This window comes from Drosophila sulfurigaster, chromosome 2R, assembly GCF_023558435.1.
Source record: "Drosophila sulfurigaster albostrigata strain 15112-1811.04 chromosome 2R, ASM2355843v2, whole genome shotgun sequence".
Taxonomy (NCBI): Eukaryota; Metazoa; Arthropoda; class Insecta; order Diptera; family Drosophilidae; genus Drosophila; species Drosophila sulfurigaster.
In genome coordinates, this window is record NC_084882.1 from 5,858,234 (window position 1) to 5,877,567 (window position 19,334).

The window sequence follows — 19,334 nt, forward strand, 5'->3', positions numbered from 1 at the left end:
TAGATTGTGATATTAGCATTCGATATTTCTACACACCATTTCAGCAACGGGATCGTACATTGCCGAGTCCATGGTCTTGGAAATGGTTTTGCACTGATTGTCGCAAACTAAAGCGCGACAATGACAGCAAAGGCAGGGCTGATTTAGAGACGGGCGATCAGCGGAGACATCCTCTTCCAAATCTCCATTTAGTTCTTTATCCTCGTCACATAGTTCACACATTCGTCGCAGTAAATACTCGCATAAAAGTCGCTCTCGATCAGTAAGTGGACTTAATGGGTCATTGACATCTAACTCGCACATATCGCATGCTTCTTCTGTACGGTTCGGTCCCTGAACTACCGACGCTGGGCAAAGCTCATTATTACACTGGACTTCTGAGTTGATGTAAATTTGAGGCTCTGGTAACTGCGGCTTCGAATGTCCAAGCGATTTCTCTTTAGAACGCGATGATTCATCGCGTCCCGAGCTAGGATGAACCGATGACATTGATTCGTTGCCGCCTTTCGAGAGTGATTCTACTTTGCTGTCCCTTTTTGAAGTATTAGCATCTGAGTTGGGTGACGCCATATTTGCCGAGCTGACTATTGTTGTATCTTCAAGTGCTGCAATGGGCTCTATTGATGCTTGAGCTTCTGAGATCTCCGAAGATGCGTTAGGTATTGTACTTAACCATGATTCGGATGGGATACCAGTCGATGCTAAAGGAGACAAGAATTTATCTGAAGCTATGTCAGTTTTAATCGAACCAGATACACGGCTTTCAGTATCCTTCATGGATGTTCTACCGACAGAACCACGATTTGAAGTGATTTGTTTTGGCTCATTAGTTTTAATGGAACCAGTTAAGCGACTTTCCGCATCTTTCATGGACCGTGTACCGAGCGAGCCACCTTTTGGTGAAATTTGTTTTGACTCATTATCATCAGTGTAACAACTTCCAACATATCGAGTATCTACTTCTGTATAGCAACTTGCAAACTGGACGACATCCCGAGTTTCGGCTTCGGGTTCACTTGTAGACGGACTTGCATGATATGGTATGAAATTAGGATCAATCTCGAAAGCCACTATTTCTGTCTCCTGAACCGCTTTGAGTTTTTTTTGTGGAAAACATGACTGTAGGTATTGCTCCATTTGACCTAAGCACTGCATCCGATTAACATCAGCCTCGGTCTGAAGTTGATTCTTAGCGAGTTTCTCTCCTCTTTGAACAGCTTCCATACAATCTTCAAATGATAATTTTGGTGGTTTAGATTCCTCTTCTTCTTTCCGCAATATCATGGTCAATTCACGAATTATTTGCTTTGCCACATCGCCACGGTTTACACCAGGGTCCCTGGTATTGGTCACCAAATCGACCATTTCAAATAAACGCTCTCTAGCGTTGTTTTGACTTCGGGACGATTGATTACTTTGATTCATGCTCGACAGTTTATCGAAAGTGGCTTTATCGACACAAACAGTGGTATTACAGTTCATCACGACGCCTACACTTTCCGGTTCCATGTCAAAGTCTTGTATTGAAAGATCATATGTCGATGTCTTGATATTACATGAACAATGGGTTTGCTCGGAGCGTGTTGACGTATAGTCTGTTACCTCCTTATCGCAGGAGCAACTGATGGCGCTTTTCATTGAGAGATGCTTTGATTTCGATTGTGATTTTAATCCGCTATTCATTGCCTTAGGACAAGCAAAGCTTCTTGAATTCGAATTCTTTGCCGGATCGCCGTCCACATTACGTGGTGATTTGTTGCTTGTTTCATAATCCTCGTTATCAGCAAATTTAGAGATCGATGTATTCGAGGAAGAAGAGCAATCACAGAATCCATCAGCCTGCATAAACACAAGTTTTGTTACTTGGGATGGTGTAGTCGTATAACAAGATTTCGAGATTTCATAGTCTTCAGTACCATTATGGGTGGTATCAGTTGCGGATATCAAACAGGGATTAACTACAGACACTCCGCATTCAAGGCAGCTTTCCTTGACCCTAACAAAGGGAGGACTATCGTCTGCCTCCCGCCCCCTTTCACCCAGCATGGCTCTTTGTTCAGGAGAACACAGACAAGTTATCTGAGCCATAACTGAACGGGAACAGGATGTTGTCGGTTCAGTTTTCGACGATTTACTTACGGGACCCTGACTAATAGAATGCAGGCTAGCCCATGCAATAGTTGGTGGATTAGTCTTCGTGACAGCCGAACAATATTCCAAGTCGCTAGGACCAGCAACGCAGCTCTTACTAGATACCGTATTTTCCGATGCATTATTTATTGCATTACTTTTGACTGCCCGACAACTTTGCGATTTAGATGATTTAGCCAAATTATCAGAGTCACAGCCACGGAACTTGTCGTTACTATCCATAGCAGTCTCAGGATTACTATCCGTAGGAAAAAATTTTGTATTTGACTTGTCGGACTTACTACTTTTTATTGACATTGCATTTATTGTTCCTGGTATACTTGTGCATTTGTTGGATTTATTTTGGCTATTACAAGCACAGGATGCAGTCGCATTAATTTGCCATGAAATACCACAAGATCTATACGATTTTTCATTGTTGGAAGCAGGCACATTCACTGCGCTTGGAAGATGTTCCACGGCAAGTTCGGATGGTTTGCTAATCATAGATTGATAGCTGGGACCACATGCACACGATTTCTCCGATTTAATACTGGTCCACCTAATAGCACCGCTTGTTTCAGTAATACCACAAGACTTATCACTTTTCAAACTGTTCCATGCAGTCGCATTGACAGTACTTGGAATACTTTCCGTGTCCACGATTGTTTCCAGAATTGTATTTTTATCACTTTCTCCACATGTACAAACTTCGGACCTTGCACTGTTCCAAACAGACGCATTTGTCGTTCCTGGAATACTTTTCATGGTGGTGGAACATATATCTGAAGCATTTGGTCTTTCTGAAGTACCACAAGATTTTTCAGATTTCTTGCTTTCCCTGGCAGTTACATTCGAAATTCCTGGTATACTAGACATTTTAGAGGCGCCTTTATTGAATGGCTTCCCAATAATATTTTGATCACTGGGACTACATGTACAGGATATTTCATTGACATTTCCTGTTTTACCACATGACTTATCGGACCTCGTACTGTTCCAAACAGTCGCATTTGTCGTTCCTGGAATACTTTTCATGGTGGTGGAACATATATCTGAAGCCTTACCGATTGTGCTAGATTGACATGTTCCTGTACATGTTCCGTCAAATTTCGCACTATTGTTGCATACAGACGCATCCATTGTCTTTGAACAAGTGCAGGACCTCTCAGATTTTGCACTGTTCCAGGCAGTCGCGTCTGCAGTTCTTGAACTTTCAAAGGACTTCTCAGATTTCGCGCTTTTCCAGGTAGTCGCCACCTCTGACTTTGGACATCCACAAGACTTCTCAGATTGAACACTGTTCCAGGCAGTCGCATCTGCAGTTCTTGAACTTTCAAAGGACTTCTCAGATTTCGCGCTTTTCCAGGTAGTCGCCACCTCTGACTTTGGACATCCACAGGACTTCTCAGATTGAACACTGTTCCAGGCAGTCGCGTCTGCAGTTCTTGAACTTTCAAAGGACTTCTCAGATTTCGCGCTTTTCCAGGTAGTCGCCACCTCTGACTTTGGACATCCACAGGACTTCTCAGATTGAACACTGTTCCAAGCTATGGCATTCGCAGTACTTGAACTACCACAGGACTTTTCGGATTTCGCATTCTTCACTGCCGGCTCATCCTCTGACTTCGAACATCCATGGGACTTCTCAGACTTGGCACTGTTCCATGTTGTAGCATTTACAGCTTTTGAATTATTTTCCAAAGTCAGGAAACATGTGTCCTTGCTCTGCGCAAAAGCACTAGCGGAACGATCAGAAGCACAGTTGCAAACATCTAAATGAAGCGCTTTTTCAACATCGATTTGATTTGAACCGAAGACATAATCTCGTTTAGGGCAATAAACGACATTCACGTTTCGATTTGTCTTATTTAGAACACTACTACATGGCAAGGATTGTGACCTTTGATATGACGTCCTAGTAGCTTGGCAATTACAACTTCTTTTTGAATACTGCGTGTTTGACTCGATATCAATATCCAAAGCTGCATATCCTGAGCGCGTCGGTAGGGCAGATTTGTATTTACCGCGAGAAGTAGAAGAATTGCAACTGCATTTTCGTAATGAAAAATCTGTACGTATTGATTGGTTTTGAATAGACTGCATCTTGGGCTGGCAACACGAAGGAAGCGGTTTAGTGACCGGAGAGCGATTGCAACATTTCTTTGGCGAAAGGGTAGAGGGCTGCTTTGTGGCTGATGGACAAATATGACTCGAGTCCGAATCCAAACTATACCATTGGGTGTCCTGGCTTCGGCATCCACATGGCTGGCACCGAGCGCTCAGCTGTGAACTAGCAGACTGGAAAGTAGTCGATCCACAGACGGTGGGCATTGATTTAGAGGGGCACATTAGAGCTGTCGCTGGAACTGTTGGCTCTGATGATCGATGGGAAACAATTTGGGAAGAGGCAGATGATTGATTTTCATTAGCATTAAGATTATCGTCACTTCTGACGGGCGCATAGTTGGTGGGATAACGAATGTTGCCCATCGCTTGGAGGTCGTGTTTTACATCTGTTTGGGATTGTGAGTCCTGTGTGTTACGCTCTCCTCGCGAAATTATATATTTGTCGTACAGAAAAGATGTGTCTGTCTGAGAGGGTTTGCTTGGAATAGAAACCACGTCCGGTTTGCTTTGAATTTCCGTTGGAGACGTATTCTTGCTGACATTGTTCGATTCGAGCTCAAAATCTATACGATTTGGCCTCCACTTATCCTGCAAATAGGATTTATCTGTCTGCATTTTTCGCGAAATATTTGTATTATCGACAACGGCGGCAGCGGAGGCATCGGCGGCGGGGGCGCTCTGCGGAGATGGTCGTTCGTCCCGCATATACATCAGAGCTAGGCAAGCTGGAAAAAAGAAAAACCCAGATTAGATACAGTCGCAAATACGTTGACTAGCTAAACTTTATTCCGAAATATATGAGCACATGAAGTTAAAATTAATTTGGTCATTTGGGAAATAAGCATCTCATAAGCCTTGGACAAGGAACAGAAAGGGATTAATGCTAATTTTGCGCTAACGAGAGTGAGGCTGTGTTGGAGTCATTAGCTCCATAATCTGGTCCAGTCGAACTTCAGGACCACGAGTTACCGTTGGAGATGACCACATCTCACAATTGTACAACTCAAGAAATTTCGCCTCGGCCTTCTCGCGGCAAGGACAGAAATCGAAATCAGAAATCTGACTGCAATTCTCCCTCTGATTATAGCTGGTAAAAATAGTGCCACGCTGAACACAACTGCAGACTTTAATATTGGTATGCTTGCGATTGTCGTCAAACGAACGCTTTTTCCATGCACACTGGCAGCAACCACAGTTGCCTGGACAAAATACGTTTCCCTCCTCATCCATAATAGGACTAGGATAAAATCTACATGGAGAACAATTTGAAAAATCTCTATGCTGTGGTAACGCCATGTAATAACGCTTGGAGTCATGCACTCTGCTTAGAGGACCCGAAAGCCCATCCATATCGGATTTTAACGAGATTTCCCCAATTTCGCCGATTTGTCTGGTCTCTTCCCCATCATGAAGCGGGGGCAATGGTTCTTGTACCCATTCTACTTCTGTTGTGAAATCCGAATCGTTGTCATAGACAGATTGTGATTGTGCCTGCTTCTCTTCCCACAACTGTGGTGGAAGTCCCGGGACTGGAAGAGGCACTACCACTGCCTCCATATGCTTGCTCTGCGTATCGTGAGAGGAAACGGGACCCGTTGGTGTACATGAGCCAGCGAACATTTCCGAATCGATTGCATTTAAGCTCGACAACCGATATCTAGTTTTCCGAAATCTAGAGGAAACCATACCTGTGTTGGATTCCAGTGGTGGCTGATTGTTGTTGCACGACTGCTTGCATACTACATTTCTTGAAGAAGATACTGACTTAGTACCCAATTGACCAGTACTTGGATCAAACTCTAAAGGCATTTTCATTGTAACTGGTCTGCCTTGGAAATGGCAATTAGGACCACTATCATTGGCGTCGGTTATTAAGCGTGCAGTAATTTCAAGGGTCGCATTACAGGGCTTGCGGCATCCGTTCTTCGACTGCTCAAAATTCTTCAGCATCATTTGAGTGCCATGGGCTATACGTTCGAGAGCAGCACGTAATGCCTCCGGGTCGTCTAGTCTATTGCTATCGCTCTTATTAGGACACTTGGCCGACCTGCCAGACTTGCAGCTGCTAATTTTTTTGCTGGCGCATTTTTTGCAATCACTGTCTCCGACGCTCAGGCAATCGAAAAATTTCTCCTCGCTTCGATTTGGCTGAAAATTGTCAACCACATGCAGTACCTGAGTAGAATTTTGTGTGCATATCTGCTGTTGCTTTTGCCGGATGGATTGCAAATGAACGCAGGTATCTGGTTTGCTGCATTTTGCATTCCTTGTCGTATTTAAGTTAGATTTGCACCTGTCCTTGTCCATAGCAAAATGGACTAAATACTCCAAATGTATCCAACTAATATCAGAATTTACATGAAATTTAACTTGTGTTCTTGTCTGCTCAAATAATTAAAACAAACTAAACTAAATCTCCCCATTTCTGGCAAGTTATCAAACGAGCGCAATGCCTACTGAAATTTCTTGTGAATTAGTCGTGAGTTATACATACAGCAGATCTAAAACTCATTTTAATTTAAATCTCGAAAAATATTTATTAATTTTAACATAACTAACAAGTTCTATGTCTGCTTAAACATCTTTAAAAATGTTCGTAAGATTTATAGTAAAGCTAATACTCATTTTTATTTAAATCTGAACAATCTTTAATTATTTTAAATAATAGAAACTTAATAAAAAAAATCCCCAATTGTTTATATCTTCTATTCTACTTTCTAGTTTTTCATATAATCAAAATAAACAAATAAGAACGGTGTACTTTCAGCCTTTTTATTTGGACTACAAATTTTGTCTATTATCAGAACTGCATTCACATTTCCACATCCTAGCCCACTTTCTACCAACAAAAATACAACAAATCCATTAAATTTCTTCCCTAGTTCACAAGATATCTGGCCAACGAACTTTACGCCCACTTTTGTGGACGTAATTATGTCGTTGTGTATATCGTCTCAAACCGCCAGGTGTAAAGCCAAAACCAGATCCAAGCCCCGCGCCGGATCGAGGCGCAAGTGGATGCTCGAAGCCACCATCTGCTCCTCCGCCAGGATCAGCTTCTGGAACTTTAGTGATTTTGGCACTTGTCGCCTTTTCAGTTTTAGTTCCCGGTTCCGCATTTGGCTGTCGCTTATCACCAGCACCAGCACAATAGCAACCGTCGACCACAGTCATTGCTTTTAGTGCGTGTTGAAAAATTTTCATATTAACTTGCCCACTGTATGGATTGAGCTCCATGGGAAGCTGCAGTTTAACTGGTTCGTTACGCAGCCGGCACCGGCAACTTGCAGGACATGCACTCGACTTATCAGTTAATAGACGAGCGCATATTTCTAATGTGGCTGGATAAAAGAATGTGGCTGATGTATGTCGATCCGAATGCTCCAGACAATCGCATTTGCCACCAACGCTACGAAGGAGCAAACGCGAATTGTCCGAAACACGCTCAAGTGTTTGGCGTATCTCGAGCGGATCATCAAAATTGGGCGTACTAAAACCGCCAACTGCTCGAATGATCTGCTCGCATTTTTTAGGCTCATGCTCAATCACACTATCTTCATCGCCGTTTTCACTCTCGCTATTGCAATCATAGAAGCAATCACCCCTGTAATCGGCCATTATATCCACGTTTGCTGTTCACTTTATCTTCTGCACTTTATTTTCACAGACGCTACACACGCAATTTTGGAAATACATAAATATGTACTACATAAATATATACATTAAATAAATAAAAATATAACCCCAAATGACTGAACTCAGGACAACTCTAAACACAAAGCCAGCTATGCTAAGCCAGCTTAATTCAACTGTCAATAATCCCAGACAATCACAATCTCTATCTCTAGTATGTGTATGAAAAGTGAGGTAGGATGTGAAACTGTTTTTTTCCTCAAGCCTCCTTCTGGGCCAAATGTAGCGGATTAGGGCGCTCGACTGGCAAGTAAATTGTGCAATAGAACTCCGACTCGACCTTTTGATTATGATAACTAGTCAGACGCTCATTGACACTTTGTTCAAGTTGATGCAACAGCGGTGAATTGCTTGGTTTGAGAATAAATTTAAGAGCGCGCACACAACCCAACACGCCAACGAATATATCATAGCTGGCCTGTTTCGATGCATGTTCCGTGCAGAGATCCTGCAAAAGCTCAATGTGTTCCCGAAACTCTTCGCTACCTTCCCACAGCTGTAGCACACGACATCGGAAAACATTAACGTCAAAGTCGGCTTCATCTGTTAGCCTAGACTGCAACAGCTCGAGAAATGCCCGGGTGCGTGATGGCAGCATCAGCAGACGGTGGTCTACACCCACATTGTCCGCCTGGATGCCGCACTCGTGTGTGATCCACTGCGTCTGCAGCTCTTCATCTCTCATCTCTGGCGACACTTGCACTAATTGACATTGAGAGCTCGTCGGCTCCGTTTGAGCCAATCCGTTGAATTTAGGTTGCTCCCACTGCCGATCTATAATCTTTACGTATTGTGTTCGCGATGTTGTCGCTCCCGACTTATCTGAATGCGCTGTGTGCATTGATGCCACCGAATGGAAGCTCGCTAACGATTTGCATCGACGCGTTTGCAACTGTATGGGTCGACAACTGGCGCCGCAAAGGCGAACACGACCGCGAAATATACGGCGACTGACGAAGCGTTTGCAATTCCGACGCCTGCGGCGCACACGATTATTATTTGTCCAGTCCGATTTCTGATACTTGCGCTTCTTCGGAAGAGTCTCGGTCTTCTTTTTGACACTGCTGTTCACCAACATTTTACCACAAACCAGTCGCCGCAATGTTGTGGGCACCTCAGCTATTTGTCTCTTAAGTTGTTTGCCTATGAAGCTGATGTCCAGACCAAGACTGCCCGCGTTCGCGTCTTGTCTCCGACGGCTAAAACCGCCGCTAATTCGGTCCTCTGGGACTTTCGCATCTGAAGCTGTATCTTCGGCTGGTACCTCTTTTGATTCTTCTTTTGTTTCTTCTTGTTTTGATTGCTCGTCTTTGTTGTCATCTTTATTTTTTTCCCCGTCTTCCTTATTTTCGCCCTCCTCCTTTTCTCCCTCGCTTTCTTCCTCCTGCTTTTCTTCCACTTCCTTTTTATCAGCATCTTCATCTATCTTTTCCCCCTCTTTCTTAGTATCTTCCTCCGCTTGCTTCCGCTTTGTTTCACAAATAGGAATGGGAATGGCTTCGGCTCCTTCGCATTCACATTGACTCACCTCAGGTTTCTGGGCAGAGAGAATTGTATCCGCCAATTGTTTAACACTACACGCTATGGTCTGGAAGTCCTTGTGTGTGGGCAGCTCACGTTCACGACGCTATACGAGATAGACACGATTTAGTAACGAAACCTTATTTAAAATGATGAAACTCTTACCTCAAGGTCACGCAGGGCACAGCCCAGTCCCTGACGCGCTGCCTGCAAATCATTGATCTCATCGCGCTTGGCCCGCTTCTCCGGGCTGTCGTAAAGCTCATCCGCCAGACTGTGTCCCTCGGGACAGGTACCCAGTTTGCGCTCCATGCGCTGGATCTGCTCATCTTTGGTGCGCAGCTCATCTTCTAGGCAGCAGGCGTGTTCCTCACAATCCTTCAGCTGTTGCTGCAATTCTGCGATTTTAGTTTCTAGTGTGCCGACCTCCTCCTTCAGCTCGCCATTCGTCACCTCAATGTGCATGAGTTCCTTTTTCAGATCATAAATTTGCTGACGCAGGCAATCGGTTTCCGCTTTCAGCTGCTCCTCCATGCTCTGTTGCAGCTTCTTTGCGAAACTGAGATCGTCAATAAGCGCCTGACTGCGCCGCTTTTCGTTTTCCAGCTCCTCAGTTAAGGGCTGCACTTGATCCTGGGCCTGACGTTCCTGAGCCGCTCGACTCTCCATATCCTTTTCCAAGGCGCGATTCGTTTCGATGAGATCACGATGCTCCTTACTCAAGCGGACCAAGCATGTCTTAAGGCCATGCTCTGACTCTTCCAGCTGTTGAATCTTCTCAGCCGCAGCACGTGAATCATCCCGCAGGCAGTCCTGCAGCTTGTTAATTTTTTGCTTCAGACACACCTCTTTGGTTCGATAGGCATCCTCCCGCGCTTTATATTCTCGCTCCAAGTCCACCCAATGCGAGTCAGCAGTTTCCATGGCTTCATAGTGTCGTGTATTCAACTCCTGGAGTGATGTGCGCAGATTTTTTACCTCTTCCTTCAGATAATTCACCTCGCGTGAGGTACTGGGTCCTTGTTGTGCTGCATTGCTCGACTTGTTTGGATTCTTCTTGCAAGGATTACACTTGCAGGCGCCAGCCGTTGTACGATTAGCAGCGGGAGCAGCTATTGACTGATCATTGCCCATGCTACTTGATTTGGTTCTGGCCAACGCCAGTAGATGACAGATTAGCAACAAAGGTAATGAACGACGCAAGTTTTCTAGTTGCTGCTTGGTGCGTTGTCGCTCTCCTTGCAGATGCTCCAATTGGGTCTCGGCAGCACACAGATCTTCGCGCAAGATAAGACACTCGGCCCGACAGTCACGATACTTGGCGCCCAGTGCGTCCTTTCCAAATTCCAACTCGACGTTCCGCTGGCGCAGAATTTCCAGCTCCTCTTCGTTGTGCTGCAGATGAAGTCGAGTATCGTTTTCAGCCTCCTCAAATTCGCATTTGGCCTCGTCCAATTGTGCGTTTTGTTCGACGAGTAACTCCACACGCTCAATCAGATCCTTGACCTGTTTATTTAGCTGCACCTCACGTTGCAAGCGCTCGGCCAAATGCTTTGCTTGAGAATCGCCACTGCTCTCATAGACCAGCAACTTGCCTTCCAGTTGGATCAGTCGCTCCTGATAGTAAGCCAGGTGAGGGTGTGGATATTGATATTCCTGGTGATGTGGCTCAATTTGTTCCCTATCTGGAAACGTTTCCCTCTCCGAATCGCACTCGACGAAAACGCCACTCTCGCTGAGGCTACTACTCTGCCACGCAATGTTGCAAGGACGCTGCTGCTTGTTAGGCGTAGATGGGGTACTGGGTGAGACACTATTCGTGTACGGCTGAACAGTGGCAACGATCCGACTGTTGTTGTGTCTCACGCCTCTTTCCGATTTTGTCTGCAGAATAAAAACGAACACATAAATTTATTTACGTTTTTTTTCTATTCTTAAACATAAACAAAGTGTTACGTTTTGCTGTGAACCTTTTGCAAAAAAAATATAAATTTCATAGGAATCAATGTATTTCTGTTTCGATAATTGTTTGCTGACTTTTGACTGATTGACTGATTGATATTTTTTGTTACTCAAATAGACATTCTTGCTAGTGTGACTCCAACATAATTGGTTCAAATATGACTATTATTTCGCTTTACCATACACTTTTTAAAATTCATATATATACATATATTCTTCACAATATCCCATGTTGATTGGTACCCACCGATGATTGCCAACCATCCTGTTCAGCCATAGCATCCAGGTCGAGTTGCTGCACGCACTGCAGCAGCTGTTTCAGGCAGCGCTTGTCCTTATCCTCCAATTGCTGGGCACGTTTCCGGAGAAGATTTTCCAAACGTTGGCAATGCTCCTTACAATTGTCATCCATCTGAAAAGTATAATATTGAGAAATCTTGTAGAAACAGTACTCTTGCACAAAGCAGCCGTTGGATGGAGTTCATATTAAACTACACAAAACAACTGTTTTCTTTATAATTTAATGCTAAATAAAGGAAACCTAATCTCGCTCATTCCTAATTTCGCCTTAGCAAATTACAGTTATTTTGATTGTAATATCATGTTTTGTGTTTAATTTAACACTGACTACTAAATAGCACATTGATTAGCATTTGCTTAATGCACCGATGAGTAACGATGCTTCTTGCGTTGTTATTTTCACTTTACTCATGCAGTCAGCACCCCTTTGTGTGGGCAATAAGTAATTACTTTTGGCTATTGCAATTAAGTTAACGTATAAGATTTTCAAGCTGAACGACTTTAGCAGCGTTCGGCTCTAAAAATTAAGCGTACCAAAACAACACAAAATAAACCTAATAAATAATAATATTAATAGCAGGAAAAATAGAAAAAATAAATACATAAAAAAAGGTGTGAGGCGTATGAGTAACATTATACCAATATGGAAGTTAAACAAAGGCTAGCACATGGCTGACAGAGCTTGGGCCTTTATAAGTAATGGTAAGAATACGGATTCCAAAACAAATTTGGGAATAACAACTCATGGACCAATTTATAAGAGCCCCGAAGACGACGTGGGCTTCAATTTTGTGCAAAGATATCAATTTAAAAATTGGTTAACACTTCACTAGCTTTATGAAACACACTCCTGAATGATGCACATCAATAGCAATTTGCACTTGTTTAACATCGTAGTTGGAATTATTATGATTATGATTATGATTTTAATTATATGCATGTTATTGTATGTACGTATGCTAGAAATTACTATTAAATATAGTTGCTCCAGTTATATAAATCCAGTTTTTAATTTAAATTACATTTGCCGTTAAACCAAATAATTTCCGCACTGTCTAAGACGCCAAACAAAACTAAGCCATCGTTAGGCGCGACTCAAGCAGCTGAGCAGCAAAAAACACACAATCTCATCTACTCAAACACATTTACACAAAAACACTCAATTCATTCATAAACCCACAAGCCACTCTTTGAGTACTTTTCAAACTCGTTTCGCATCTCTCTCTGTCTCTCTCTCTCTCTCTCTCTCACTCTATCTCTCTCTGTGTATCTTTCTCTCATTGTGTATCTGCAGTGTGTTCACCTTATCATCCTCCAGCTCGAGTATACGAAATTCAAGCAGTTCATTTTGTTCGCGCAGCTCATTTGACTGGTCGGTCAGCTGCAGTTGCTGTTCCTCCATGTCCTTGATGCGCTGCAGAAGCTGATTGATATGTTTGTTGTTGTTGCTGGTCGATAAGACGGCATTTTCTGCATTCAGTAATTCCTGTTTCATTAGCTGCAGCTCCGTATGCAGACGCTCATTTTCCTTGTGATATATTTCTACTTCCTTTTGTAACTTGTCTAGATCCTGCAGCTGCAATATTTACAAATGAAAAGTTTGTTTTAAGGAATAAGAAATACAAAATATGTACACATAATAATTCGCTAAAAAAAGAAGGAAAAAAACTTACTGCTAACATCTCAATAAATCACAAAAAAAAAAAGTTTTTCATTTGGTTAATAATTTTTTTAATGATCGATGCAGTGACAGATGTATGATATAGTAGTCTGATTGAGTTTAATTATCCATAACATTTGATTAATATAAAAAAAGTAACAAATAAATAATTGTACTTTTAATTGGAACATACAATTTTATATACATAATAAATTGCAATTGGATAAGAAATTTAAATATGTTAGCTTAAATGCGTTTTCGATTCACAAGTTGAGATCTTTTCAAATAATAACATTCGATATTAAGAAGTCTGAATTCATCTTAAAATGTTAAGAATAAAATTTAAATTTAAGCAACGCTGCCATAACTTACTGCTTGCCACATGACTCCGCTGTCCGCGCCACTTGACGGCGGCTGGGGACTTATCGACGACGGTGCCGAGGATAGCGCTGAATCCGTGTCTGAGTTGTTGTCCTGCGCAGTAAAAGAAAATACAATGGGATTAGTTAATGCTCAGATATAGAGATATATTTATATCTTACTTTCGATCTGTATTCACGTAATGTTGGCTTTTTGGTTTTTGGAGTGCTGCTGCTAAGCAGTGTTCCCATCCATGTTGTTGCTGCCACAGCTGTTTCTGTTTCAGCTCCAACCTCCGATTCTGCTTCTATTCCCTCTCCCATCATGAATTCTTCTTGATTTTTCTCCTCAGGTTTTTGTTCATGTTGTTCGTGTGGTTGCTTTGCTTTTGTAGTACGCACTTCAAGCGTTGATTTATGCACATTCTTCGTATTGTTGATTAGTTCAATATTCTTGAGTTGGGTTATCTATGTAGTAGATGAGAATGAAAAAGACATTTCAAATGAGATGGTTTGGTTGTTTGTCTGTCTTTACGCCAACTGGGATCTTGTCGTAGCTTGTTAACAAAAGAACGTGCACCAAGTGCTTCGAATCATCGCTTCGCTCCACTGTCAGCAATACAGTTATGACTTGATTTCTTGCCCCAAAATACCACAAAGTGCCACAAAATTGCCAATTCATTGGGTTAGACAAATGGACAGCCATGCCTAGGTTAATGACCCAAAGCAACCATTCTTGTGAGCAGAGCAGCATTGTTCTGGTCGCTAGTAACATGATATTGACATCTAAATTGTACCCAATATATGAAAAACTCTTTTTTGTCCAATGCTATAAGTAAAAAGCAAAAAATCTTAAACAAAAAGTTATCTATTAAGTTGATCTACTATAGTTTTTCATTATATTGGCCAAGGAGTTGATTTTATCCCACTGTATCGACTTTGTCGAACACTTGCATCGTGATTCTTTAAATATCACCAGTTACAGGCAAGTTCAGAGAGATACACACACAAATACATACATGGGTTACATCCACGCCGCACACCATTCGCTTTGGATCATGCCACGAATTTCATGGTCACGAGCGTGCTACAAGTTTTCTCGTACACTTCAGCCGTAGTCCCAGTCGACTTCCCTCTCAATTGGTTATCACGTCTAATTGACCCCGCTGACTAATCAAAACTCAAATCACTTTCCAATCAGACTCGCCCATTTTCATAACATAAATATCTCTCTCTCTCACTTTCATGTCAATTTTGTATTTCTATTTATGTTTATATAACACCCAATAATGGCCATGTTATACGCAGGAAATTATGCTAATTTGTGGGCTCAACGTATTCGTATATACATACATATGTATAGACGTACCTACAATGAAAATTGGTAATATTAATGGTAATAATATTCGCCAGTGAAATCATTAATCAATTGTGAAATTGGGTGGGGTAGACCCACGGAGTAAAACTCAAAAATCAAACACCGATTCCAGTGCAATGACCAATCGACTATACTTATGGATAGTATCGTTTCACAACAGTCCGCGGGTCTCGAAGCTATGAATACCTAAGCAGGCCCAGGGTGGCTCCAAAGTATTCAGTACCGAGTACTTTATACTCGACAGTCAGCAGCAAGTAACGAGGTCCAACACCCAACCTCAAATGGAGTTGGCGTCGTGGCTGAATGCCCTCACGTACCATTCGACGTCGGCAGATAGTGGACTCAAGTCGGACGCGACTTAAACATGGCTGGAATTGGATGGTGATGATGGCGCGTCGAATAACCGTTATGGTAATTTCTTCAATCAATTCCCCAAACAGAACATTTTGCGTAACGGCGTAAAGTTAACGAACCCCATTCGGTTCAACGTGCCGCGCACAAATTAAGCAAGTGCTGGTTATACGATCGCCCCCCAACATTTGATGTCTTTATCGCACTCAAGTACTTTCCCAACATCTTCAATCCCGATGCCAACTTCCAGATTGTAGATTACGTTAAATCCATCGCTGCACAGTGCACTTGAGTGGCCAATAGATCTGACTTTTTTAAATAACTTTAGTATAGCATTTTAGTATTCGATCTGTTTTGCTTTGGCATAATATTCTCAATTCTCTGTTCGACATTTGTGAGGGATTATAACTAAAATCATGCATTTTAATTTTAGATTATGCCGTTGGTCTATGAGATGCTACAAATACGAATTTACTAATTATGATCTTCTGACTTCTCTACATCAAATTGCACTGCGCACTGCAACGTTGCCATCTAAATCTTGTATGATTGTGTGTAAATCCGTCGACAAGTTGCAACTGTCTGCGAGCAGCAGGCGACGGGCAACTGGCAACTGGCAACTCGCTGTGCTACTTAAGTGTGCATATGTCTGCTTGCGGAGGAGAGGAGTCTGGTCTCAGTCGCAGTCGCAGTCGCAGTTGTAGTCGCTGCGAATCTATCGTATATAAATATTTACAAGTGATTGGTCTTGTCTCTAGTTGAGTTTGTTTGCACAAGCCACAGGCTGTACAGTGATTGTTGTTTGTGTGAAATGAAATAATTTTCCTTTCTGCCGCAGAGTTTCAGACAGGTTTCACTATATTCAATCGACGACACGGGCTGTATTTTGTTTTGTTTTTGGGCTCTGTGTGGCAACTACAACTACAACTACAATTGTGACTGTGAGAGCAACGGTATCGGTATCGTTCCGGGTTCGATTCCGTCCCGTTTGCACGATTACGTGTCAAGAGTTGCAGCCAGCCATGTTTAAGTCCGAATATACAGGTAGACATATCTATATAGTATGCAACATATCTATAAATTTGAAGTTTACATATGTATTTTCATTTGGCATTGTAATACATAATACTGGTTTGGATGCAAGACCCCAAGAGCACAGAAGACAGACGTGTCTGCTCTTGTGCATTGCTTTGATTTGATCTTGCGAAAGCGAAAGTTTATTTATTTTTCTTGTATATACATATATACGAGTATGTGTGCTAATAAATTATATTGTTTATCATTTGGGGAGCCCAGCCCAAGCGCCAGACAGCCGGAGCATCCCCTAAAACAAGCTAATTGAACTAATGAATCGAGAGGGTATACTGTTGACGTGATGCTCATTAATTTCTCACTTAATACCAAACTATCTCTCACACATGTGCGTTTCTGTGGTTAACTTTATATGTATCTTTGTCTTTCTATTTTGTTTTCCTTTCCTTTCATATTCCAAACGAATAAACAATAAACAAACTCACTTATCTATTAAATTATATCCTGTACTGGGCTGCCTCATTAGATAATACAGGTGCTTTTCACGTATTGGTAAAAAATTTAATTCTACACAATTTATATGCTTTACGCCAATAAAGATAAAGACAAAAATACAAAAAAAATTAATATAAATATAAATATAGGGAATATATGAAACAGCAACATTAATTTTCCCCTCTCTCCATATCATTAATCATCTTATCATAAATGAACCTGAGTTAAAAAATCAACAAATAGAAACTTGTTTAACCCATCACATCTAGTAGTATTGCTTAATTTGTTCAGTTTTCAAACTAAAACTCTTTTTTACTTTGACAAATACAAAATAATTGATATATGTATGTACATATTAAATTAATTTGTTTGTCTTCCATAAAATGACCAAAGAGGACCCCCGAGTTCATTGTTCATACGGCAAAGTCACAACTAAATTGTCTATGACTAGGCATTTTTTGACTATGGACGTTAATTTAAAAAGCAACGAAGGCGTCCAATAATAACAAAATATATAAACATGCTCTTTATGATGATTTAGAGGTCGCAATTGTTTAAAAGATAGTTGACTTGTGTAAAAAAAAACTATTTTTTTAACTTTAAGTTCCTAGTAAAACTAACGGGCACTTCCATTAGGCGGACATTTTCAGCGATGCTTATCTTAGATTTTTTCCGGACACGAAAAATTGACTGAACTTTATTAAGCTTGTGCTTACAAGCTTTTAATACAAAACGAATACATTAGTATACATATTATATTATATATTATTAGAAAGAAAAACAAAAATATATAATGTAACGAAATGGTCGACTGAGAGATAATCGCTACTTATTTTCTTAAAATATGTCGAATTTTATTAGATATAGTATAAATTTAACTAAAAATGTAACGATCCCTAAAAATTTTATTGCGATTGCGAATTTTTACCTTTGTCGTATCCATTTGGTATATTTTTGCTTTTATTCAAAGTGTGTGGCGATTGTCTGACAGTCGAGCACACTCCATTGTCGCTTCCTTACTTGTTTTAATCTGATCGCAACCAAATTTGTTTGCATGGACGGACAGGTTACAGTCGGACATATCTATATCGTCTCGGTAGTATCCTTCTGCCTGTTACATTTATTTCCTGCGGGCACAAAGTTGTACCAGCCTGCTACCATATGAGTAGCAGTTCCTATTTAAATAGTATTCACAACAGTCACTTAAAGTATGCGCAATGAGCGAAATGGGTAATGAATAATATCAATGGAATTGCGAACACGGTTTCCGAATTTAGATAATGAGTCAATAAGTATGGGAGATACTTTACCTTCACATCTCTACGGGAGTAGTAGTAATCCATGATTAAATTATTTGATTAATACATATGTATGTACATATATGTATGTAATGTCAACTATAACATTCATTCAGTTTTTTTTTACAATTTGCGTTTTACAACTGTTTTCACCCGTGATATTAATTTCACCGTAATAAAACATTAAAATTTATGGTCAACAATTTCGCCAAAAATTAAAAAAAGAGAGACATAAAAAACGATGAAAAAATTATTCCCAGCGATTTGCATATGGTTCACATTTCACACACCCCGTTTAATATTTTTTGTTGTAGTTTTTGTTTTTCTAGTATGTTGTGGTTACTTTGCATATTGGAAACGCGGAACGTTTGTTTCTTGGCAACTTAATGATCATCGCGATAGTCATTACGATCATTAGCTACACCATCTTTTTGGGGGCTTCGCTTTTACTGTCGTTTGACGATGACTTTGTCGATGGGATGACGAAGAAATTGAAGATGGTTAAAATTTTGCAGCAAACACACACATACATAGTATTGCAGAGTATATGTGTGTATCGTATTTGAAATAGCGTTAACATTTTAAAACGCTTTTCACTGACCTCAATTGGTGGTGCACACACTCCCCACACACACGCACACTATTTTATTTATTGATGCCATTGCTGAGTTGTTCTGTTTGTTGTCTGTTGTTTAGTGACAAGGCTCCGCAGATTTTGCTGCTATTATCAATAATGAAAAGCTATTCTTAAGCACAAGGATGCAAATAATTGGTACTCAATCGATCTTCATTGAAAACTAAAAAACAACTGTGTGAACGGTAATCTGTGCAAATTTCAAATTTTGAAAGCATGTCGACTACTTTTATTCGATTTGTATTACTTTGCATATCGATAAAGGCAAAAACAATTAGCAACAATCGCGATTAATGAACTGGAAAATTGAATTCAATCAGTGGGACGAATCGGAACGAACGGAATGTAACCGAACGGAACGGGACAATGCATGGACAATTAATTTGGAATG

The 19,334-nt window shown here is 41.1% G+C and overlaps 2 protein-coding genes and 1 long non-coding RNA gene across 10 annotated transcripts in view; 1 reads left to right on the forward strand and 2 right to left on the reverse strand.

Moving 5' to 3' along the window:
• The window catches only part of LOC133836371 (myosin-9-like), a 29,207-nt gene that overhangs the window by 1,278 nt on the left and 8,595 nt on the right, over nucleotides 1-19,334 (reverse strand). For 4 of the 8 annotated variants that reach the window (XM_062266827.1, XM_062266828.1, XM_062266824.1 and 1 more), the window contains 6 exons: nucleotides 13,939-14,223; nucleotides 13,769-13,870; nucleotides 13,040-13,312; nucleotides 11,684-11,848; nucleotides 9,640-11,358; nucleotides 7,889-9,580 (listed from right to left, as the gene is read on the reverse strand). In XM_062266827.1, the coding sequence (XP_062122811.1) occupies nucleotides 8,153-9,580; nucleotides 9,640-11,358; nucleotides 11,684-11,848; nucleotides 13,040-13,312; nucleotides 13,769-13,870; nucleotides 13,939-14,223 (3,972 nt within the window). In that variant the 3' untranslated portion in view covers nucleotides 7,889-8,152. Of the gene's footprint in view, nucleotides 1-36; nucleotides 4,986-5,948; nucleotides 6,678-7,888; nucleotides 9,581-9,639; nucleotides 11,359-11,683; nucleotides 11,849-13,039; nucleotides 13,313-13,409; nucleotides 13,520-13,768; nucleotides 13,871-13,938; nucleotides 14,224-18,321; nucleotides 18,370-19,334 lie in introns of those variants that run through there. The other 4 variants (XM_062266830.1, XM_062266829.1, XM_062266831.1 and 1 more) reach the window with 4 other exon arrangements.
• Nucleotides 7,019-7,878, reverse strand: LOC133836390 (uncharacterized). The gene has a single exon (XM_062266861.1). It carries the CDS (start codon nucleotides 7,876-7,878, stop codon nucleotides 7,144-7,146), a length of 735 nt encoding a protein of 244 aa, XP_062122845.1. The 3' UTR covers nucleotides 7,019-7,143.
• On the forward strand, nucleotides 14,950-17,094 carry LOC133836398 (uncharacterized). Its single transcript, XR_009893726.1, has 3 exons — nucleotides 14,950-15,544; nucleotides 15,918-16,241; nucleotides 16,323-17,094. It is a non-coding gene; the product is annotated as an uncharacterized LOC133836398 (long non-coding RNA).